Source organism: Triturus cristatus, chromosome 9 (assembly GCF_964204655.1).
Source record: "Triturus cristatus chromosome 9, aTriCri1.1, whole genome shotgun sequence".
NCBI lineage: Eukaryota > Metazoa > Chordata > Amphibia > Caudata > Salamandridae > Triturus > Triturus cristatus.
The window spans coordinates 112,111,771-112,135,667 of record NC_140592.1 but is presented as its reverse complement, the minus strand read 5'-3'; the positions used below and the strand labels follow the sequence as shown (position 1 = coordinate 112,135,667).

General features: G+C 41.7%; 1 protein-coding gene across 2 annotated transcripts in view; it reads right to left on the bottom strand.

Annotated features, from left to right (window-relative positions):
* IL5RA (interleukin 5 receptor subunit alpha) overlaps window positions 1-23,897 on the bottom strand; it is a 185,624-nt gene that overhangs the window by 56,007 nt on the left and 105,720 nt on the right. For both annotated transcript variants that reach the window (XM_085627561.1, XM_085627562.1), the window contains exon 8: window positions 749-887. In XM_085627561.1, coding sequence (XP_085483687.1) covers window positions 749-887 — 139 coding nt within the window. The remainder of the gene's footprint in view (window positions 1-748; window positions 888-23,897) is intronic.

The window sequence follows — 23,897 nt, the reverse complement described above, 5'->3', positions numbered from 1 at the left end:
TTATGTATGGGTGCATTTTGGCCGAAGCTGTGTGCAGTAGAAAAACACAAATTTTACAAACTCTGATAATCACTGGTTCCAACGATATAAACAAAAGTTTTACCTTCATGACATTTCTGTCCATGGTACATGCTCTTTTTTATCAGTGCAATCCAGGGCTCTCTAAACTTTTCAGTACTAGGGCTGCATCTAATATATGTTAAATGAATGAATATGGTTTACTTGGATCTTTTTTGTAATCAACATGATATGATTCAGAACAAAAGAGAACTGTGACAATTACAAAGAAGCAATGTCTTGCTTAAACTGAGAAATTATATGTAATGAGTAAAAATGTCAAACATTAGCAAATGCTCTAAAAAAATAATCAATTACATAACTGTAGATAAGAAGAGCAGGCTATTAATTTGTTGATTCATTTTAAATTATAAAGAAGATTCAGGAGGCTCTGCTGCCACCTATAGGCTGTCAACGGTATTGGAAATATATTTCCCTTTGATCATCAGAATCCGAGGCTTTGGAAAACAACAGAGGAATCACATTTTAGCCTATTAATGCTAACTTTGCTGTCGGCCAGATAAAATCTTGTAGAGGGCCAGATGTGGCCCGGTGGCCATAGTTTGGAGAACCCGGTTGCAATCAGATAAGCAAGCTTTCAACCTATTTAGAATCATCCCTATCTTTGATATTTAGGATCCCTTGTGCTGATCCCAAATCCATCGTTTAGGACAGATGGCAATGTACCTACCTGTGAACACTGGTTGGCTCCATTCGCTCCAGTGGTTATTGCTCCTGCAGGAATCGGTTCCTCTCGCTCTCACAAACACAGACTGCATGTTCCTTACATTCTTGAAAATGTTTACTTTGTTCCTCTCTGTAGATGTTACCTACAAAAAAGAAACTATGTCAGAATTTTACTGTGCCGTCTGAAAGAAACGAAAGGTTGCAAAGAGAGAAAATAAGGAAATTTAAGTAAAACTGAAAATAAAGGCAAGTCAATGATAGTGCAAATCAAAGACAAACAATTGAGACAGTGACATCAAGGTAAGAAAACAATATCTGAAAGATCAATGGTACAGCAAGACAATGCCAGGTGAATAAAGGCAAGTTAATTAGGAAGAGAAAGTCAGGTTACTGACACAACTAACAATAGGATAGTCTAAACCGGAGCAAAAACAAACATAAGTCCATTACACATGAAACATGGCAAAATACATGCACTAGAATTTAAATTGTAGGAAATGGCAGTCACATAAAGCCCAGCTAGCAATAAAGTGGCACAAAGGCAGTCTAGTGTTGCCAGAAAGGAAAGGTAAGGCAATGTCAAAAGAAAACAATTTCATCTCAGTTGAAGGAAAAGCTATGTGAGTGAGGTAGTGAACAAAGAACGAAGCAAAACAAGTGTTATCAGTTAAACCTGTCAATGCCATAAATGAAGAAAGGAAAGATAAGGACAAAGCAAACGAAATGCAAATCAATCATAGAGTAAAACATAAAATAGAGTACACAACTAAATAAAAATAAAGGATAGTATATGACACCCAGAAATAAAAGTTAGAAATAAAATACTAAAACTAAAACTAATACTAAAATATGTTATTGAGAAAGACAACAAAATGAATTCAATAATTCAATATCACTGTTAAATAGAGGCAAGAGAATGACACAGCGAAATAACTACAAGATAATGTAATGTAAGGAAAGGACATAAAAAACAAAAGCAAGCTATTATACCGTGAAACAATGGAAAGACATTAAATGAAATCATGGTAAATTGAACGAAGGGAAGTCAACGATACAGAAAAAAGTCAATGGCACAGCATACAAATGCATGCCTGTGAGATTTAAAAGTAGGAAACCACAAAACGCAAAAGCAAGTCAACTCTACTGGTAAACAAAGGAGGTGTCACTAGCTTGGTGAAACGTTACATGAAACAGTCATGTCGCTCACACACCAAACCAAAGGCAACTTAATAACGCAGCCAAACAATTACAAGACAACAATCTAGAAAAAGCATTGATAAATGCACTAGGTTTCGCCTATGTGGTTAATAATAAGCTTTTTTGTTGTTGTAAGTTGTAGCTTGCTGAGTAGTTACAATATAAGTTACAGAAAGTCTGTTAAAGTGTTATGACTTGTTTATGTACAAAAAGGTGATATATTGTGCTGTCACTAGTGGTATAGTGCGAGTAAGTAATAGCAATATTGAAATGAAACGAAAGAGGGAAGTAATAGAATTAATTGATGTAATGGCAACATTATGTGTTTAGAGGAGTTATGACAACGTTTGGCCCTGGTGCCACTGCACCTGCTGCATGATGCAAATCATGACCCTGTTGCCTGCAAGGACAGCCTGTTTAGTAGTGAAATATAGCAATATTATGTGTTTAGTGGGGTGCCTAGACCTTTTGGTCCTGGTACTACTGCACCTGTTACACCATTCAAATCATGACCCTATTGCCTGCTAGATAAATTCACTTGTGACTGTCTTGTTTAGTACTAGTATTTAGCAATAAGCTGCGTTTAGTGGGGTCCCTAGAGCTTTTGGTCCCAATGCCACTGCACCTTTTGCAACATTCAAATCAACTTCCTTTTAACTGCAAGGTACCTGCAATTGTGACTGCCTTTTTAGTAGTCAAAAATAAAAATATTATGTGTTTAGAGGAGTTTTGACAACTTTTGGGCCCTGCACTACTGCCCCTGCTGCACCATTCAAATCATGACCCTGTTGGCTGGCTGCCAGATTAGTAGTAAAATATTCCATAGCTCTTGTATATTAACTTTATTTTTAACATGCAATATTTATTGCAACATTTAGAACATGATCATAACGACCAAATAGATTAAGTTGAAAAAATCAATCGGATAATGCCTATATAGGTCAAAGAAAGGTACTAAGGCATGGTTAGAAAATGCCACAAATGTTCTAAGGCTAAAGTTTCTGCTTTTAATACTAAGTAATACAACGTAAGCATTTCAGCATACTGTTAAAAGCTGTCTGCCTTTTCCTGGAAAGAGATCTTAACTTGACAGTGAATGGGCCTTCATCACAAGAATCATGTCAGGGATAAGGAGGCAGGTTGCTTGATACCAAACATGACCAGTGGCGTAACGGACACCCCCGCAGCCCCCGCAGTGCGGGGGGGGCCCCCACTCTTCTATATATGAAGGGGGGCCCCCTCAGCTTGTTTGTCCAGGGTGTGTGTCTCTTGTAAAGCAGATGCAGTTTGCAGCCTGCTTTGAGCTGCTCTGAGCCGCCGCTGACACCGGCTGACTCAGAAGTGAAGAGAAACAAAATAACAACTTTTGTTTCCCTTTCACTCGGAGCCTGTCAGGCCCCTTACAAGAGCAGATACCCCCCCATCCCCCTCCCACTCCTCCTCACAGAAAGCATCTTCCTTAGAGCACTGCTTGTCTGAGGGGAAGAGGCTGCACAGAATTTATTGGGGCAGATATAAGGTTCCTACCTTTAATTGCAACAGACAAATATAGCCATGTGTTCACAATTTAACCTTCTGCAAAAAGGCCCCAATATGGTTCTCAAATAGAACTTCATAAGAAATCATTGTTATTCAATTGAATTTTGCCTTTCTGTCTGTCAGTCAGGGGTCACCAGGGCAGCTGTAGAGCACACTTAAAGTGTTTTCTTCTTACATTGCCTATTTAATCAATGAACTAATAAGGGGAGAAATACCAATCTGATTTTTCTGATTGTTGTACCGTCCGGGACATTAAAATACAGCTCATGCCCATATAAAACTAGTTAGGTGGCAACCTTAGGACGAGGATGTGTGCAACTGCAGAAACATGACCAGGACTCTACTTAGGGGCAATGGAGAGACAAAATATAGCTGGAATGTTGAACGAGTGGTGAAGGATGTGGAGGGGTTATTGCATATGAGTGATTGTGGTCGGTGAGCGCTAAGAAAGTGGACCCCCTCCAGCCTTTTTTTCTCAATGACAAGCAGAGTTGTGCCTTGCACAGGGATCTTGTTTTGTTAATGGTCTGCTGTAAGGGGACAGGGATAGCATTTTTGTAAGTAGTTAAATGCAGGCATGGTGTCCTCTGCACCCAAGGGGAGTTGTTGTGTGCAGTGCTTAATTTGTCAACTATTAAGTGCCACAGCTCTGACCAGAAGGCCACTGCAACTTGCACCAACCATCGCTGTCAAAACAACTACTAGCCATCTCTCTCTCCAGAAAGTGCTTATTCGAGGTCCCCAAAGCTAAAGGAATGACTATGGTGGCAGATATTAGTAATTTTTTTATGTATATTTTATTTATAAACAACCGTTGTTCTGCTCATCTCTAAATTAGATGAGCAGCGCCACCATGTGGCAGACTGTCCTAAGTGTGGTGTTAACAATTAAGTGCCGGTGCGGCGCACCGGAAACAAATTAAGATCCAGTGTTGAGCACCGGAAACCACCTGCTCAAATTAAGCACTGGTTGTGTGGGGACGTAATATATTTCAATCCAAGCAGGTAAATTGAAAAGGTAATTCAATTACAAGTATTTTAAATGTTTTACCCAAATCAGCAATTACCCATGCCTGCGTGAACTATCACAGACATCTGCACTATTTTCTCTATGCTTTTTTTATTGTATGCATTGTCTAGAATATCACTAGTGGGACTATCTGTAGTGTCCTTAGAAGCAAATTGTAGGGGGGCATACATTAGGCCATAGTTAAACTGGTGGCTGTACTTTATGAGATAAAATAGCCCCTGGCATTCATTATAAGGTTATTGCAACTCACTGAGGAGTTCCATGACCATATAGTAGAACAAGGCCGAAGGTAACTTACAATATCATTATCATCTACGGCAGCATGTACTTTATTCTATGTAACACATGGTCACAATATCACCTTTCCCACAAGCCACTTAAATCCTTGGTGTGTAGCTAGTGGTGCAACAATAGTCCCCGCAGCACCCATGGTGCGGAGGGCCCCCGGGCTCCAGGGTGCCCCCTCCTGCACTGTGCACGGGGCCGTGAGGTCCCTGTCCTTAAAGCTCCTGACTGGGTCCAGGGTGTGGGGGCCCCCCTCTGTGAAATTCGCAGGGGGGGGCCCTTAGGTTTCGTTATGCCACTAACCATGACATATTTGGTGGTACCATATTGGAGCTGGCAACCTCGGGTTTTCCTGGGTGCCACCCCATGTTATCCTATCAACCACTGGCCACTTATAGTAGCCTTTAATGGTAAAGGGCATTATATGGACATATAACCTTGCTCTGACATGTCCACATGTTTAATATAATGCACCCTGCCTCTTGGGCTTAGGAGGACTTCCTTAAGGGTGACTCGTATATATTAAAGATAGTGAATTGACTTTGTCACACATGGTGAGGGCAAAGTCAAGTTCGAGCAGTTTGCACTGCTCCTGCATTCTGCAATGGCAGGCCTGCTGGTCAGTAGTAAACTTGGATCACTCAGGGTGGCACAAACAGCGCTTCAGGCTCTGGTGACCCCTTTAACACCCATGCCCTGGGTACCTTTGGTACTATATACTAAAGACTTAAAAAGAGGTTAAAGTCCTTGCCAACAAATGTCAGTTTGAGGGAGAGAGCACTGGCACTAGGGCCTGGGCAGCAGGCTCCAATGCACTTTTAGGTGTCATAACCATCAGCATCAGAGCAAAAAGTGAGGGGTGGCCATACAAAAGGGCACTTTCCTACAATCCTCAGACAACTAAATAGCTGAGGACAGTCCTAGCTGTGTTTTAATCTCTTTCTCCCTCAAATGCATTCCCACTTCCCCCAGGAAATACCTTCTTATATTCATTGTAAGCATGGAGGATCGTACTAGGGAGAGAGAGACAGTTTATTGTCAAACTCCCTTCGTAGCCCATATTTGATAGTTGGCCATTTCCAAAGCAAAATTAATTCTGGCCCTAATCACCTCCACATAGATGTCTCAAGCCATTGGGGGGGGGGGATCTTAAAATTGCCTGTAAGGAAAGATCATTCTTGTTATATTAATTAAATCTATCAACTCCATCATAGGGTGGAGCAGGCACTACGTCTGTTCAAGACAGACATCCTAATGCATCTCTAGTAAATCAAGATATGAATACACATGCTGTGGGTCTCATTTTAGCACTACAGTAGAACCTTTCAGGAGATGCTCCCCTGCATTTCACTTTGTTAGACATGCTCTTTACAGTTTTTGTATTATCCTAGTCTGTTCAATTCTGATTCCACTCATGGGATCTTTTTTCTGCCATATTGACCCAATCATGCTTTAATGAGAGCTACTCCTGATCAAAATGCATGGTTACAATGTTATGATGTCTTTCTCAAAGATTTCCAGTCAGGATTTGGTAGAAGACGCACTGTTCAGGTCCACTGACTGTGACAAGGGCCCAAGAAACTGATTTCGTATGCTGCTCATTTTATTCCACTTGTTTTTAAGGCCGCTTAGACTGCTGCTTTCTACCATGGTGCTAAGTGAGGGCTTAAAAGATGCACTTTCAATAGTTGCTAACAAGCCAAACCCTAGCAATGAATTGATTTGACACTCTAAACTGACAAAACAGAGGAAATATGGATTAAAATAGTTAACCAAACTAACATTCATACAGATCACTGTGGAAAAATCATCTGTTAGTGAGCTAATTATTATCATCAAAACAAAGAAAGGGGGGAGAGGAGGATACGGCTAGGTTCGTCCTCCTTGATACTTGTAAGACAGAAAAAATCCGAGAATCATGGATCAGGGAACCTAGCTAGTAGGGAAAAGGAGGGGTCTACTATATGAGTAAGACGCACCTCAAATAGAGAAAAGAGAATAATTTTCTTGAGTTCCCTCACTCACCAAAGGTTTCCCCTAGGTGACATGCTTCATCATTGGGGCCATCCCAAGCATCTACTGCTTAGGGCGTACTGCGACTTGCGACTGTTATGTAGGAGCACTGAGTTATAATGACTATGTGTAGTACAGTGAAGGGGGAGTGGTGTGGGTGGTTGCTTAAAAATTACCTAGCTAGTGAGCGTAAATGAATTTATTCCCTCTCCTAGTTGGCTAAGGATAAAAAGGGGGTTAATAAAAGGGAAGAATTAAATATTTATGTACTAATAGTCCCTAATATTTAAAGTCAACATGTTTCGAGGTTGTCCCCGAAACCTCTTCTTCAGGACCACATGGAGACCAGCCCCATGTGTACCACTCAGTGCAAAACCTGTAATAAAGTGAGAAATAGGAAAAATAAACGCACACCTCTTTGTCAGCGTAATTGCATACGGTTAGACTGAACACGTAGTATCTAAAGGAATACAAAAAAACAGACATGTTAATATGCTGCCTGCCCATCATTCTCGTGGGCAGGTAGAAAATGCTGTTCTTCTTGGATCAAATCAATCCACAGGTGATAGTGCTCTTGACTGTAACTTAAAATAAGTGTATAAATCCAGTGCAGTCTGGTAATCGTGTGTCTCTAAAGTGAGAAACCACATGGTATAAACAAAAGATAAACACACTTGTGATGGGACATCCGACATAACAAACATAACATGAAACATAAACAATAGCGTATGGACCTACTTAATAGTTAGCCAAAATTAACCTCATGGTCTGCCAGGGTGGAAGAGCCTGAATAGCCCTAGGAAAAAGCAGGGGTTAAAAAACTGGAGGCGGTATGGCGTCAATTAAACCCCGCAAAACGGGAAGTCAAAATTTGTGAAAGAGCCCAGTAGGGCTCCCGGTTGAGAGGGAACCTGAAAGCGGGGAAGAAAAAGCTTACTTGACTCGGCTTGCCGCGTACTACGGTAGGATGATGAGGGCCATCTTGGGTGTCCTTGTCAGACGAGTTCGGTCTTTTTTCCAGCGCGCCGGTGACCAGGCAGTTTACTGCCTTCTGACTTACTATTTAGACAGCAAGAACCCCAGACACGCTAAGATGCGGTCCGCCGATGGGAACAAGTAGGTCATTTTGACAGAGGCAAGCCGAGTCAAGTAAGCTTTTTCTTCCCCGCTTTAAGGTTCCCTCTCAACCGGGAGCCCTACTGGGCTCTTTCACAAATTTTGACTTCCCGTTTTGCGGGGTTTAATTAACGCCATACCGACTCCAGTTTTTTAACCCCTGCTTTTTCCTAGGGTTATTCAGACTCCTCCACCCTGGCAGACCATGAGGCTAATTTTGGCTAACTATTAAGTAGGTCCATACGCTAATGTTTATGTTTCATGTTCTGTTTGTTATGTCGGATGTCCCATCACAAGTGTGTTTATCTTTTGTTTTTACCATGTGGTTTCTCACTTTAGAGACACACGATTACCAGACTGCACTGGATTTATATACTTATTTTAAGTTACAGTCAAGAGCACTACCACCTGTGGATTGATTTGATCCAAGAAGAACAGCATTTCTACCTGCCCACGAGAATGATGGGCAGGCAGCATATTAACATGTCTGTTTTTTGTATTCCTTTAGATACTACGTGTTCAGTCTAACCGTATGTAATTACGCTGACACAGAGGTGCTCGTTTATTTTTCCTATTTCTCACTTTATTACAGATTTTGCATGGAGTGGTACACATGGGGCTGGTCCCCATGCGGTCCTGAAGAAGAGGTTTCGGGGACAACCTCGAAACATGTTGACTTTAAATATTAGGGACTATTAGTACATAAATATGTAATTCTTCCCTTTTATTAACCCCCTTTTTATCCTTTGCCAACTAGGAGCAAAAATAAATTAATTTACGCTCACTAGCTAGGTCATTTTTAAACAACCCCCCACACCACTCCCCCTTCACTGCACTACACATAGTCATTATAACTCAGTGCTCCTACGTAACTGTCGCAAGTCGCAGCACGCCCCAAGCAGTAGATGCTTGGGATGGCCCCAATGATGAAGCATGCCACCTAGGGGAAACCTTTGGTGAGTGAGGGGACTCAAGAAAATAATTCTCTTTTCTCTATTTGAGGTGCGTCTTACTCATATAGTAGACCCCTCCTTTTCCCTACTAGCTAGGTTCCCTAATTATTATCATGCCATGATGAATCTGCAGTTTTGCCAATTGGTAATGCATAAAATGTGTATAAAACCCTTGGTTTTAGAGATTGGGGGCAACGTTTCATATTAATAAAGAAACTTCATCCGATTTTATTGGGATTTTCCTTATATAGAACTCTGTCACAACTCTTTATGACGCTTAAAGTTAGGGAATAGATACTCACTAGGAATGATATTTCTGATGCTAATTTTGTATTTTCTGTACCCGAGTCCATATGGCATTTCTTACTATACTTTCTGTTATTTCTCGTGATTTCCTGTAATAAATCTTGAACTTAATTATTGAGTGGTGAGTGGTAGCAGTCACTATTTGATTGTAATGTTTATTCTCTGCTAATTAGATGGGATCAAGGAACAATGGTAGTGTCTCTAGCTGCTAGATCAAGGTGAAAGTGTCAAGATCGTTCATACACCAACTGGACAGCGGACCAACTTGGCAAAAGGCACCAAATTCATAAATTGAACCAAAAATTATTTTTACAAGAACCAGAAATCCTCCTGTGTGCAAAATCACAAAGACACCTTCTGTCCAAAGGAACCACCCCAATACACAGGGTCAATAAAGCAAATGAACTTGTATTGTGATTGCACCACTATCATTCAATATGATCAAATAGTCCACATTGAATCCATCAAATGATTAAATGTCCTTCTTTATTATTGATTCGTGATCTTCTTTCTTTAAGAAAACACACAGCCAACGCGTTTCGTTCTCCACAGAGAACTTTGTCAGGGCTGTAAAATTAAAACATTTTGAAAAGACCCCTATATATAAAAACATGTATATATACACACATGTAAAAGTACAATACCACATTTAAATGAAACACACATGACATAATACCACGTAAAAAAGAAGAAAATCATCACCATATATAACAAATTGAGTTATATCAAAATACATAGAGATGTGCTGATAGCCATATAATTTTTACTCCAGAGTAATTGACCTCTGCAGTTATAGCACGTCAGCTGTGAGCTGAAATTCGTTGATCTTTGCCGGTAATGACTTTATGTAGATGTTGAAAAGCATGGGTGAGAGGACAGAGCCTTAATTTAACACATTATTGCATGCATTCATTAAATACATTAAAATAAGGTGCTTGATACATTTTAGGCAAATGATGCAAAGGTTATGGGGGTATTGGTAAGGGAATTGTAATAATACTTAGGTTTTTAACTATTGATACTTGGTACAATTCTTGCCTTTCAGCAAAGTGAAGAACGCACTTACTCGTTTTCAGGAATAATCAGGCGGATTTATTAAATATTTGCCATGTCCTACGCATTTCGGTCAAGTTACTTTGACCTTCTTCACGGGATGATGTGATACAGAGAAAGGTTTTCTTTTATTTCTATCTGCACACAGTTACTTCCTGTTTTGTATTTTGGTGCAATGTGGTTAATGTGGTATATACATTTAAGACAAACATAGTGATGTTTTAACAAAGTGAATTGGGTGTTCTTGTCTCTGTTTCATTTTTGAACAATATCTTTTGTTTATTGTTCTTTCGGCAAGTCCTGCTTAAATGTCAGTTTTATATCCATCGTTTATTTGCAATTCTTTTTAGTGCTCTCAAGTGAGCCGTTCCGGATGGTTTTTCGCTGTCTCTTTTTTAATTTTAATTTTGATTTAAATTTTGAGTCACTAGAGAGTTAGATTTACAATTTCTTCTCCAGTCAGTGCAACAGTAGGGAAAGTGTTGGATTTAAGAGGAGTTAAACTCACTATTTGCACTCCAGTCTAAGCAACAGAAGGGAAAGCATTACACTTTGGTGGGGTTATATGTACTATTTTAATTCCAGTCTATACAACAACAGGGAAAGTGTTGGACTTTGGAAGGGTTACATTTATTATTTCCATTGCAGTCAGTGCAACAGTACGGAAATAATTTTACTTCGGCAGAATTCGGTTTACTATTCTCACTCCAAACAACATCATAGTACAGAAAGTGTTGGACTTGGGAAGGGAAAGATTTAATACTCCCACTCCAGTCTGTGTAGCAGAAGGGAAATTGTTGGATTTCAGAGGGGTTAAATCTACTACTCCCTCTGCAGTGTAAGCAATAGTGGGGAAAGTACTTCTCTTCAAACACATTAAATGTATAAAGGACCATGTTAATTTACAACAAAATATTAAAGTCTTGATATAAACAATTATTAACATGAAGTATATTACCTACTGGCGGTCGCCAGTAGGTAGTTATAGTTAGGACCCCTTTTCCATAGGAAATCTGCAACATTCTATTTTGAATAACTTTGGCGCCGGTCGATGAATCCTCGCGAATTTCTCAAAATAGGTGGGGCGCTACGCTCCGCTCCTACCCTGAAAGTCTCGGGGGGATTCGTCAAGCGGGGGCTGAGATAAAAGGGGGGTCCCAAAACGCGTTTTTCCCATGCATTTTTCCATAGGACCTTTAGACAGAGCTACAGCCCGAACGGCTGAACAGAATTACTAGAAATTTGGCAGAGAGGTAGTCCCTATGTCAAGGGAGTGCCTTTTGTAGGTTTGGTGTAAATCTGTTCAGTAGATTCTGAGAAAATAGCCTTTAAATCAATATATATATCTGAGCCCGCTTACGGTACGCTTACCGTACGCTTACCGTACGCGTACGGTGGCGTGCGCGAGCGCGATTCTGATTGGCTCTTAGATCTTAGTAAACATTCGAATCGGCCGAAACCAGGAAGCGGCGTCCGCCATTTTGTCTCTCGCACTGAGTGTTATTTATCAAACATGATGCCCAAAAACATGTTACGGGGCTGTTTTGACAACTCCCTCCCACATAGTCATGTTGAGGGAGTCCCCAAACATCCCCCAAGAGAAAAAACGGTATTATTTTTTTTTTGGCAATTTCGCCGAGTACGCTTACCGTACGCTTACCGTAAGCGTACGGTAAAAAATAGAAATAAAAAAAACACTATCCACACTTACCCCACCCCCTGTGCTTTTGGTTGCCGTAGGCCACCAAATGTACAGGGCTTATTACATCAGTAAAAAAACTATATTTTGGCAACATGAAATTATAAAATCGAAATAAAAAAAACACTATCCACATTGACCCCACCCCCTGTGCTTTTGGTGGCCGAAGGCCACCAAATGTACAGGGCTTATTAAAGTTGATAAAAACCGTGCACGGAACGCACTGCGTTAAGTGGGCACGCACGCCTCGAATGGCGTAAAGTAACTTAGCATTTAAAAAACCGTACAAATTCACTGAAAAAACCATAGGTTTCACACACGTTATAGTTAGGAATTAGCATTTAAAAAACCTTGCAAATTCACTGAAAAAACCATAGGTTTCACACATGTTATAGTTAGCGGAAATTTTACTGATAAAAAACCAATGAAATTGCCCCGTTATAGTTAGTGCTGGCAACTATAACTCACGCGACCGCAATCTTCTGCTGATGACATATGTGTCTTTATAAAAAAAAATATTTGTAATATATGTATAGCTAAAAATGTATGGAAGAAGACATGGGCAAATAAGTGTCTAAATACAGTATTAGCATCAGCAGAGGATTGCGGTCGCGTGAGTTATAGTTGCCAGCACTAACTATAACGGGGCAATTTCATTGGTTTTTTATCAGTAAAATTTCCGCTAACTATAACATGTGTGAAACCTATGGTTTTTTCAGTGAATATATATATATATATATATGTGTGTGCGTATTAAAAAAAGAAAAAATAATTAGCATAGTAAATAATCAATTAATTATTTAATGAACTGCACACCCTATGCCCCTACAAACCTAGCAGCCTAAACCTGAAATATAACTAAAATATATAAATATTACACTAGTTACATAATTATTAAGCAATTAATCATTATCAATTATTAATTTATTGTCCATTAATTATTTAAATTCCCACTCTATACCCCTATAAACCTAGCAACCCACTCCTAAAATATAATTAAAATAAATCAGTATTACATCATTTACATAGTTAATATCAATCACATAATTAATTAAGAAAATATTTATTAATTAATGATTAATTGTTTCTTAATTACCTTCCCACCCTTTCTCTACCAACCCAACAAACCACTACAGTAATATCAATTACTATTAACAATTAAATAAAACGTTCTACATCACTTAAAATTACAAACTAAATAAAAACAAAATAATAACAATTCACCAAACAATAGTGAAACATAATGTTAATATATGAACTGAAACACATTAGTCGGACCGCCATGGGACTACTGCTGCCACCAGGGGTCCGCGATCCCTGGTGGTGTTGCGGCAGTCTTGAGGACGCAATATGCTTGGAGGGCTGCTGCAGCCCAGCCAAGCATATTACGAGTTTCCTCTCTGCCACTGTTTTCATGGCGGTGAGCCAGCCATGAAAGTTGTGGTGGAGAGGAAACAAAGGGGGCCCTACAGGTCCCCTGTTGCTTCTGCGCCATGGGATGCATGCAAGGGGGCACATGGTGTGCTCCCATGCCTGCATGCACCCCCAGTTTGTGCAGGGCATGGATCTGACAGTCTGTGCTCTGCAGGAACTTGATCTGGCATTCCCATTGCGATGCTTTTTTCATAGGCACTGCTTTGGGACTGCCAAAGAACTGCCCGCGAGTGACAAAAAAAGTAATGACCTGGTTGGCCGTGGCACACAGTTTTGGCAGTGCGGGAGCGGGCAGTCCTGCTCTCGCCCTGCTAAACTCATATTGGAGCCATTTGTCTTTCATGTTGTCATAAGAGTTGTATCACGCAGCTTCATTACAATCACATTAACCTAGGTACACAAATAGGTGTTGGTGCCATTTCCTCTACACTTGGACCTCATGCGGGTTTCCACAACTCTTATTCGCACTAATGCAAATTAAAACTTAATGCCATAGAGTCTTCCTCTCAGCAGTGCATATGGCCACCTCACAAGACTGTGTACCACTGAATACAAAATCCTGACTGACTGTTTTTCTATGTTTTGTAAGGGTTTACCACAATTTTCAATAAAATGAATATAAACTTTGTTTTAAAGTGAAAAAAACATAACTAAATGTATTTTTTACAGTGTTTTTTTGTCATGGATTTGGCCTTCTTTAGCATGTATGTCCGCCATCTTAGTTGGGTACATATTTATAATATTAATAATTAACTTAGAAAGACACGCAAGGCTCTGCAAATCAAACCTTGTGTGGCTTTATAGGTAACACTGTACTATTTGCTTTGCCTTGTCCTGCGTTGTTGCATTACATACAGTTGTGAGGTTTTTATTGCTCCCATTATCTGGCACATTAGGAAAAGTTTGGGCTGTAACTTTATTCATATTATTGATATGAAAAATAAAAAGCAAGGTTTCCAGAGCAAATCAAAAATGCCAACGCTTCCTAAAGGTATGTGTTGTAAACGTATGCGTGGTAAAGGTATGTCAATCTTTTCCAATGTGTGTGCAAGGTAAAGACATGCATGGGAAAAAACGTATGCGTGTTAAAGGCATGGATTATAAAGACTGTGTGGTAAAAACATGCATTGTAACATTGTGCTTTCAGGTAATACTTTATGTTGATAATGTGGTACTGAAAATTCTGGACCCGTGTTATAAACATCGTCGTATCTTGAAGATTTTGGTATCAGCAGACCGAGAATGATTAGAATACTATGCACAAGCATTTCCGTCATATTCGGGTGACGAAATCACCCTGAAATCAGAGTTTCCGTCCTGAACCCTAGAGTTCCATTTGAACGGCAGCCATTTTGTAATTGCCCTCACATAGGCCAATGACTAAGGCCAGAAATGAGTCTGAAGGACACATGCACCTTTGCTGACTCCTCTGTGACTTGGGCAAGCTGACTCCACTGCCTGAAGCCAAACCTGTTCGGCCAGTTCCTTTCCCAGTGGCCGAATGAGATTAGTATCAAGGCACAACATATCATAAAACCTTTCATCACACACAAACCATGCCTAATCTTACACACACCTGTCCCTGTTTCTTTCTTTATGACTTGCTTTACGAGGAGGAGGTGCCCGTTTTTATTGGGGGTCCGTCGATATCTGATGAAAGCACTGAGCCTTGCCGGGCAATTGATTGAGGGCTGGACAAACTGAAACATGGGCTTGTCATCATGACTCTGCTTTTTCTTTGTAGTGAAAATATGTGAATGGTCAACTGTAAAATAAGGAATGTTTGCCTAAAGCATAATATTTTGTATAAAAAGAGAAGGCTGGCTTTGTAAGGTGGAGCAGTCTCCTGAGAATATACACCGTGTTGTACTTCTAGGATACCTGTTACTGGCTGCAGCCAATAAATACGATCTTTGACTTCACCAAGAAGACTCTGTGTTTCTGTAGTCTGAAACAGGAAGGACTCAAAGTCTTAGGGTGTGTTCCCTGGCACCGCTGGGTTCTGAAAAACCCAGTACTTCAGTTGGCGCCCAACGTGGGGCGATTTCAGCGGTACCGGTCCAAGCAAGAGGTTCGTGAGGAGCTTCATGTGAAAATTCTGGAGGAAGGCCGCCACTTCATCGACCCCTGTATGTCGACGTGGTCCGAAAGTCTTTGCTGCGAGGTTCCCCGCTTCCCGACGGCTACGAAGGACTGCTGCCCTGACTATCGCCCTGTTTTGGACCCTTGATGATTGGTAGAGCGAAACGATAAACGAGTCTTCTGGTGACGTCATCGATACCTCAGTTAAGTATAAGCGGAGCGTCTCCCAGTCCTTAGTTTGGTTCTTAGTTTGGTATCCCCTTGGGATCTTTGATTTGGAACTTGCAAGTACCAAAGCCAAGGGACTCGTGTATTCACGAGACTATTGTAGTCGATAATCCTTTGAAGTTTGAAGCTAGACTAGAGAGCGAAGATGCCTGGTCTTAGCAGACTTGGAAATTTGTTTTGTCTTGGTTGTAATAGGGATTCCCGATTGGAGGACTCGTGTCCGGTTCCTCCGATTGGAACTCCAAGCTATGAACTATATGTGAAACATGGCATAGGCCCCCTCACATATAATGAAGTATGGATCCGATACACCAGGAAAGATGGTGTTTTAAAATGGCCCCAATATGGTAGTTTTGACACAGAGATTCTGGATAATCTGGAGGTTAAACTTTTTAAGAAGAAAGCCTGGCCGGCGATGTTTGACTCTGTCCGCCTATGGCGTAAGGAAGCCAAACAGAAGGAAATTAAATTAGCAAAGAGAAATAAGAGAGAAAAGGGTATCTCGATAATGCAAGCTGCTATGCAGTTTAAAGATAATGAAGAAGAACAGATGAGTGAGCAGTTACACAGGCAACGTAAAATGGTGATCGAGAAATGTTATCCAGTTTTGCCACTTCTTCAGCAAGATGCAGCAAAAGAACTTGAGAAAGATCCTTTAATGTCACACTTGTTGAGTTCGCCACCCCCTTATGCGCAGAGTGCTACAGCACCTCTGCAACCTTTAGTTGTGCAACCTCCGGTTATTGTGCATCAGGTTCTTCCACAGCCGCCAGCTCCTCTTCAGTTGGCTCCTACTCCTATGGCGCAGCCCCCTCAAGGGCCACCGACTTTGCTACCTGCTTCATCTGTACTTCCTACGACTTTGTCTACTACATCAACTGCCTCTTCTGGTGTTCTTCCTGATACTGCCTCTGCATCTGCATCTGCGTCTGCCTTGCCTCCCTCTGTTTTTCCTCCTGTTCTTTCGTCAACTTCTCCCTCTGTCCGACAGAGAATGACAAATACTGTTGCTAGCCTTATATTTCCTCTCTTTGGGTCATCTGGTGTGACCCCTGATTCGGAACGTAAGCAGTCGCGTAGTCAACTGCCTAATTCTCGAGAGAGAGAGAAATGTTTGACCGTATGGCGCGTAAATGGGTTACTTACCCTTCAAGATATGATGTGGAGTCTGTTATGGATGTCTTCCGTCAATGGGAAGCACCGAAACAAAGATACGTTTTTGAGAAAATGTGTGCTTTTCTTAGTGAGGAATTGGAGGATAATGATTTGGAAACAAATCCGCCTGAGTTGTGCCGTGTACGGTTTGAATTTGAAAAGGTTCCGATGTTGAGAAAGCAGTTGCGACGTTGTTGTCCTTTAGGAATAAGGATCCTTCTCAGTCACTGTTTGAACATGACTCCTCTGTTAAAAAAAAAAGTGCGACAGTACCCAATGAGAGAAGTCCCTCCGGTATGGAAGGACGCCGTTGCGGCTGATGCCGCTAATCAAATTGATGCTGTTCCAGCTCATTTTCAGTGTGTTTGGGTACATGTTCCTTGAAAGCGAGCTGAAGTTCTAGCCCTTAAGCAGACTTTGCCTGACCCCCGTAAAAACCCTGCAGGGTATTATAAGGAATTATCACAGACTGCAGACTCATGCATTATGAATTTAGCCGACATAGACATGTTATTTGGGAATGTTGTTCCACAGCCTTTGTGGGGATTGATTCGCCATACAGATCATGCGCAAGAGTTAGGTGACTCATGGGCTAATATTAGTGCTGCAAATGATAGACAAGTTGGTGGTGCCAAGCCTGAGCCTTTGGTAGCAGAACTTCCTGCTAGGATCATTACTTACATGAAGACTTTAATGCCTGCGATGCGTGTGAATTGGGATAAATTGTCTGCGTGTAAGCAGAAGAAAGATGAAACAGTGTCTGATTTCTTCACCAGGTTTGAGGAAACATTTATCGACCACAGTGGTCAAGATATGAGTACAGAAGGTGGTCAACGGTTGTTCATTGACAAGTTTGTGCACAATTTGCTTCCCGAGCTGTGTAAGAAATTGAAAGATTCAGAGAGTTCTTGGGCCGTTTCCTCTACAGCACAAATATTGGCTACTGCACAGTACTACGAAAATAGAGATAAAGATGAGAAGGATAGAGCAGACAAGAAAACTAAAGAATTAAAGACGAAGGTTCTTTTACAACAGGCGTATCCACCACGTGGTGGTCAGAGTAACTATCAGCAACCTCAACAGTTACAGAGAAACTCGCAAAGGTTCGAGTTTTCTCAACCACGTGTTCCTGTAGGTCCCAATCAGTGTTCATATTGTAAAGAAGAGGGTCATTTCAAGTATAGTTGTCCTATTTTGTTACAGCGTACGAATGGTGCTTCTGGCGCAAGAGGTCGAGGTGTTCAACAAGCTCCTAGAGGTAGAGGACGTGGAAGTATCGCCCAGAATGCGCGTTCCCTTCCGTCTCAAAATTCAATGAATAGTTTTGACCAGCAAAATAACGCGTCTGGTAGGACGGCTCAGTACTATGCTGACGACTACTATGCAGAAGATGAGAATATGGAAGGTAATAGTTGCTAGGACAGCCATAGACAAAGAGAGGGAGTTGTTTCAGTTCCAGTAGATCAGAGTGGACCTTATGTTAAGGTGATTACATCAGGTGTGTCAGAGCCTTTTCTGTTGGATACTGGTGCTACAAAGAGTTCTATTATGCACTCAAAACTCCCTGGCGCACCTTTGTCTGGCGAGATGAATGTTTCAGTAGGTTTTTCTGGCGCCCCGGTTAGGAACCCGATTTCTAGTCCTATGTCCCTTTCTGTTGGACCTTGTGAATTGGAAGCACCCCTTATTCTGACGACAGGTTGTGGTGAAAACTTGTTAGGATTGGATTTGTTGAAAATATTGTATGCGACATTATATTGTTCTCCTTCGGGAGTACAACTTACACTGGGTAGGAAAGTGATCTCTCCAATGTATTTGTCGAAGGATAAACTTCCGACCGAATTGTCGTTTCTTCCTGATATTCTTTGGGCCACTGGTCCTAATGATGTGGGTCTTTTGGAAATACCACCATATGTTGTGACATTGAAAGCCAATGTTAAATTGCCACGCATTCCGCAATACAAGATCTCTAGTGAAGGTGAAAAGGCGTTGCTAGCGATCATTTAAGATTTGGTTGAAAAAGATGTAATTGAAGAGACAAGAGGCAACGTTTGTAATAGTCCTGTTCTGCCTGTTTTGAAACGTACAGACCCTTCTCAACCACCTGTTTACAGGTTCGTGATTGATCTTAGAGAGGTCAATAAAATAGTTGTGCCACAGTTCCCAGTTGTTCCTGATATCACTGCCCTATTGACTATGATTCCAGCTTCCGCCACATGGTTCTCGGTGATTGACTTGAAGAATGCTTTCTTCAGCATCCCGATTGCCGAGGAGAGCAGGGATATTTTTGGCTTCAGTTTAGGAGGCCGAAGCTTCCGCTTCAAACGCGCTCCTCAAGGCTACTGTGAAAGTCCATCAATATATAGTCAGGCTTTAAAAACACAGCTTGATGCAATTGTTTTACCTGATGGCGCTACCCTTATTCAGTACGTCGATGATTTGCTAATCGCTGCAGATACTGAAGAGATTTGTAAAGAAGCCACCTTGTTGTTGTTGCGTCATTTGTCTGATTTACATCACAAAGTGTCCCTTTCAAAACTGCAATATTGTCGACAAGAAGTGACCTATTTAGGTCATCTCTTATTGAAGGAGGGAAGGAAACTGACCCCAGAAAGAATTCAGGCAATTGCAAAATTGAGTGTGCCAAGGACACAGAGAGAAGTACGTGCTTTCTTGGGCATTACATCATACTGCAGACAATGGATACCGAATTTCTCTTTGCTGGCCAAACCTTTGGTAGCATTGACCTGTAAAGATACACTGAATCCCGTTCCGTGGTCTGAAGATTGTCAGAAAAGTTTTTCCGAATTGCGTAATGCATTGTGTTCGGCTCCTGTGTTGGGTACCCCCGACTACAGTAAGCCCTTTACACTATATGTCCATGAGAAAGAGGGTTGTGCATTGTCAGTACTGACACAGTCTTTTGGAGACAAGCAGCGTCCATGCGCGTATTTTTCGTCGACTTTGGATCCGGTAGCTAAAGCATTGCCGAGTTGCTTGAGAGCCACAGTGGCAGCAGCTGTTTCTATTCGACAGTCAGCTGGGTTAGTGATGAATAATATGTTGATTGTGATGGTTCCACATGCAGTGCACATGTTGTTAAACAGGACCAAGACACAGCACTTAACTAGTGCTCGATTGTCGGGTTACGAGTTGACACTGTTAGCAAGTCATGTGAATATAAAGAGGTGCAATACGTTGAATCCAGCCACGTTATTGCCGATTTCAGTAGAGACAGATGATGTTGAACAGCATGATTGTTTTCTCAGGACAGAAGAAGGAACGAAAGGGAGAGTAGATCTTAAAGATACTCCTCTTGTAAGGTGTGATGGTACCTTATGGGTGGATGGTTCATGCTTCAAGCTTCCGAATGGTGATACGACTGCAGCATATGCTGTCACGACTTTGCATACGATTGTTGAAGCTGCACGTATACCACATAATTCAGCTCAAGCAGCAGAGTTGATTGCACTTACGAGAGCGTGTGTGTTATCGAAAGGAATGAAAGTGACCATATATACCGACAGCCAGTATGCGTTTGGTGTGGCCCATAGTTTTGGGCGATTGTGGAAAGAACGTGGGTTCCTGACTTCGCATGAAGCTAAGATTCAGCATGGTCAGTTGGTGAATGAGCTTCTTGAGTCACTGACCTTGACGCTGCAAGTTGCGATTGTGAAATGCAGTGCACACAAGAAGGTTACTGATGATGTTGGTCGTGGCAATGCATTTGCTGACGAAATCGCAAAAGAAACAGCAAAAGATGTGATGAATCGAATGTATGTTGCAGGCCCTGCAAGATGGGTTGGTGACGTTGGAATGTGTGAAGATGCGATAGAGAGTGTGAAGTCTATTCAAGGTGAAGCTTCAGAGAAAGAGTTGAGTGTGTGGAGAGAAAGTACGGGTAAATTGGATGAAAATGGTTGTTGGGTTGACTTCTCAGAACATCAGTGATGGTTGTTACCCGATGCGTATGTGCTTGCAGTGGTGACAATGGCTCATGGAATGGCCCATATCAGTGTGAAAGGGATTTGTAAGTTGTTGGCTCCAGTATGGCAAAATGCTGGAATTCCTAAATGTGCAGAGAATGTGGTCAAGAATTGCATGGTGTGTCTGAAATACAATCCTGGTAGGGGAACCCCAACTCCAGCTGGTCATTTTGCACCTCCAACGTATCCGTTCGAGGTTTTGCAGCTAGATTTCATCCACATGGAAAGGTGCAACAATTTGAAATACGTACTTGTTGTTGTTTGTGCCTTTTCAAGATGGGTAGAAGCATATCCCTTAAAAGACAACACTGCCTTATCCACAGCTAAAGCCCTTTCCAAAGAATTCTTCCCTAGGTTTGGAATGCCGAGAATGGTCTGGAGTGATAATGGGAGTGAATTTGTGGGTCGAGTGATGAAAAAAGTATGTGAGGGGCTAGGTATCCAGCAAAAATTCCACGCTGCAAATCACCCCCAATCAGCTGGACTAGTAGAATGCTATAATGGCACGCTAAAACTGAAGTTGGCAAAGATACAAGCGAGCTCTGGTCTTAAATGGCCTGACGCTCTGCCTTTAGCACTCCTATCAACAAGAATGACTGTGCATTCGCGAGTGGGACTTAGTCCCTATGAGATTGTGTTCGGCCGCCCGGCCAACATATGGGGAGTGCCAAGGCCAACAAAATTCAGTGAGATCGAACACCCTGTACTGCTTGATTATCTGTATGAATTGACGGCTAAATTGCGTGTTCTACACCAACAGGTTCACGATACTCTGCCTCAGGTCTCTGAAGCTCCAGGACATCTTATCGATCCTGGATCATGGGTGCTGGTCAAGAACTTCCAGCGAACAAAGAATGACCAGCCCCGTTGGACCGGCCCCCACCTCGTCCTTCTCTCAACAAGATCAGCTGTTCGAGTGGAAGGGAAAAAGAACTGGATCCACGGCGTACACTGCAAGAAGGTCCCTTTGCCTCTACCGTACGACCGGTGGGTCCAGGAGGAGATCGCTGACTCTGAGACTGAGACTGTGCCTCGTTTTCTGCCTTTTAGCGATGCACGTGTAAAAGGAACAATTTCTGAACGAGAAAGTGACAATATTTTGCAAGAAGCTGTGCCACCGTCAATTCGATTGAACACTACAGAGCCTGAACTCTTGTTCCAGAACCAGACAGTACCTGGAAAAAGCCGTTATAATTTGAGGCCGAGAACTATGGACAAATACAAAATTATTTTTCTTTGCTATTTTTGAAAGTGCAGCTCTCTCATCTGAGAAACTTTCTTATTTTTGTTTTTCGAACCGCCATCCGGGTTCAGCTGTAGGGTTGTGGTTGCCCAAGTCTTTGGAGTGCAGCTGAAGACGTTAGGTCGACAGTTCTGGTCGGTCTAAGGGAGTTGCCCTGGACTGACAGAAGCATTCCTTAGCATAGAACACCCTACCACCGCGAGCAGCAATTAGAGAGGGTGGAGTTTTTCGAGAATGAGAGACCTGCCAAACAGATGGACTTTAAAGCCAGAATGTGTATAATGATGACAAAGAAACGATTTTTGATATTATGTATTTTCATGTTGTTTAGTGTAATGACGTTTTTAATAAGATATGTTTTATTCTCTTTTCAAGTGACATTTACACCCACTACACAGCCTATACCTCCTTCTACTGTTACCTCACATTCTTTTCACCCTCTGACTGAACACGAGTCTGTTAGAAGATTAGAATTTGTCAATAATTCATTCATTCAGCTTCTACACCAACACCAATTAGTAGTGAACACAACTAACTGTTGGGTGTGTGGTCTTATGCCTCATACTACTGATAAAGGTATCCCTTATCTGGTCCTACCTTTCAGCCATAATGTTCTGTGTGGGCATATATAACGGTGTTCATATACGCTCATAAAGCCAACCCCCTACGTTCTGTGAAAGATAATCCTAAGAATAGTGCTCTAGTTAAGGGTATAGTAGATATGATTAGGGAAAATATTTCCTATGAGACTATCCCGAGAGATGAGACACTAGCATATATTGGATGGAACATAACAGGATATGGAGTTACTCTGAGTGAGAACCAGCGGGCAAAGAGATCCTCCCCAATTTGGATTGTACCCCATCAGGGTCACCTATGTCTGCAAGGTAATGGCAAGAATCCCAGAGCTCAGTTGGGGAAAAGTATCTGCACTGAAACATATGTTTTTGCGTCTCAGACTTCCCCTTCGTTCTTAGCAGCTAAGGGTACCTATTTCATCTGCCATAATAGAGCCTATACATGTTTGCCCCCTGACTTCTCAGGCACATGTTTTGTTTCGTTCCTGTTGCCTTCCACCTACACGGCCGCGGCAGATTACCATAAGACAAGGATAGTTAGAGGTGTCATCAGTAAAGAAGACACTACAGGACAAGAACTTGGAGATTTCGTAAAGGGTTTTCTGCTGTTTTGGGGGCCTATGGTTAACAGCAGGAACATAAGGCAATTGACAAGGGTGGTTGAATCCACGGTGGATGAAACCGCCGGTGCCCTTAGTAATTTGACTGCTGAGCTCCAGTCGGATCGCCTTATGACTCTTCAGAACAGGGTCGCATTAGACGTCATACTTGCAGACCGAAGTGGGGTATGTAAAGTGATCCAATCAAGTTGCTGTGTTTTCATTCCAGATAACGCTCCGACAGTCTACCAGGCCATTTCCAAACTGCATAAGATCTCCGAATCTATTCACGTGGATAAAGGAGATTGGTCATTGATGGGGTGGTTCTGGGAACTGATATCCGCCTGGGGATGGAAGATTCTGATAGTCATTGGGATGATCTTAGCCATTCTTTTCCTGTCCTGTCTGTGTGTACAGTGTGCTCCTGCAATATGTGGCCTCTGTGCTACATCATGTGTAAGGAAACCTGTATCAAGAGACGAGCTAAGTAATAGGATGATGCTACAGCAACATCTCAACGACTTTATGAATATAGACCTAGACTCAGATTAGCGTGAGTATAGGTTATTGCCTATGTAAGGGCAAAAGGAGGGTCTGTGGTACTGAAAATTGTGGACCCGTGTTATAAACATTGTCGTATCTTGAAGATTTTGGTATC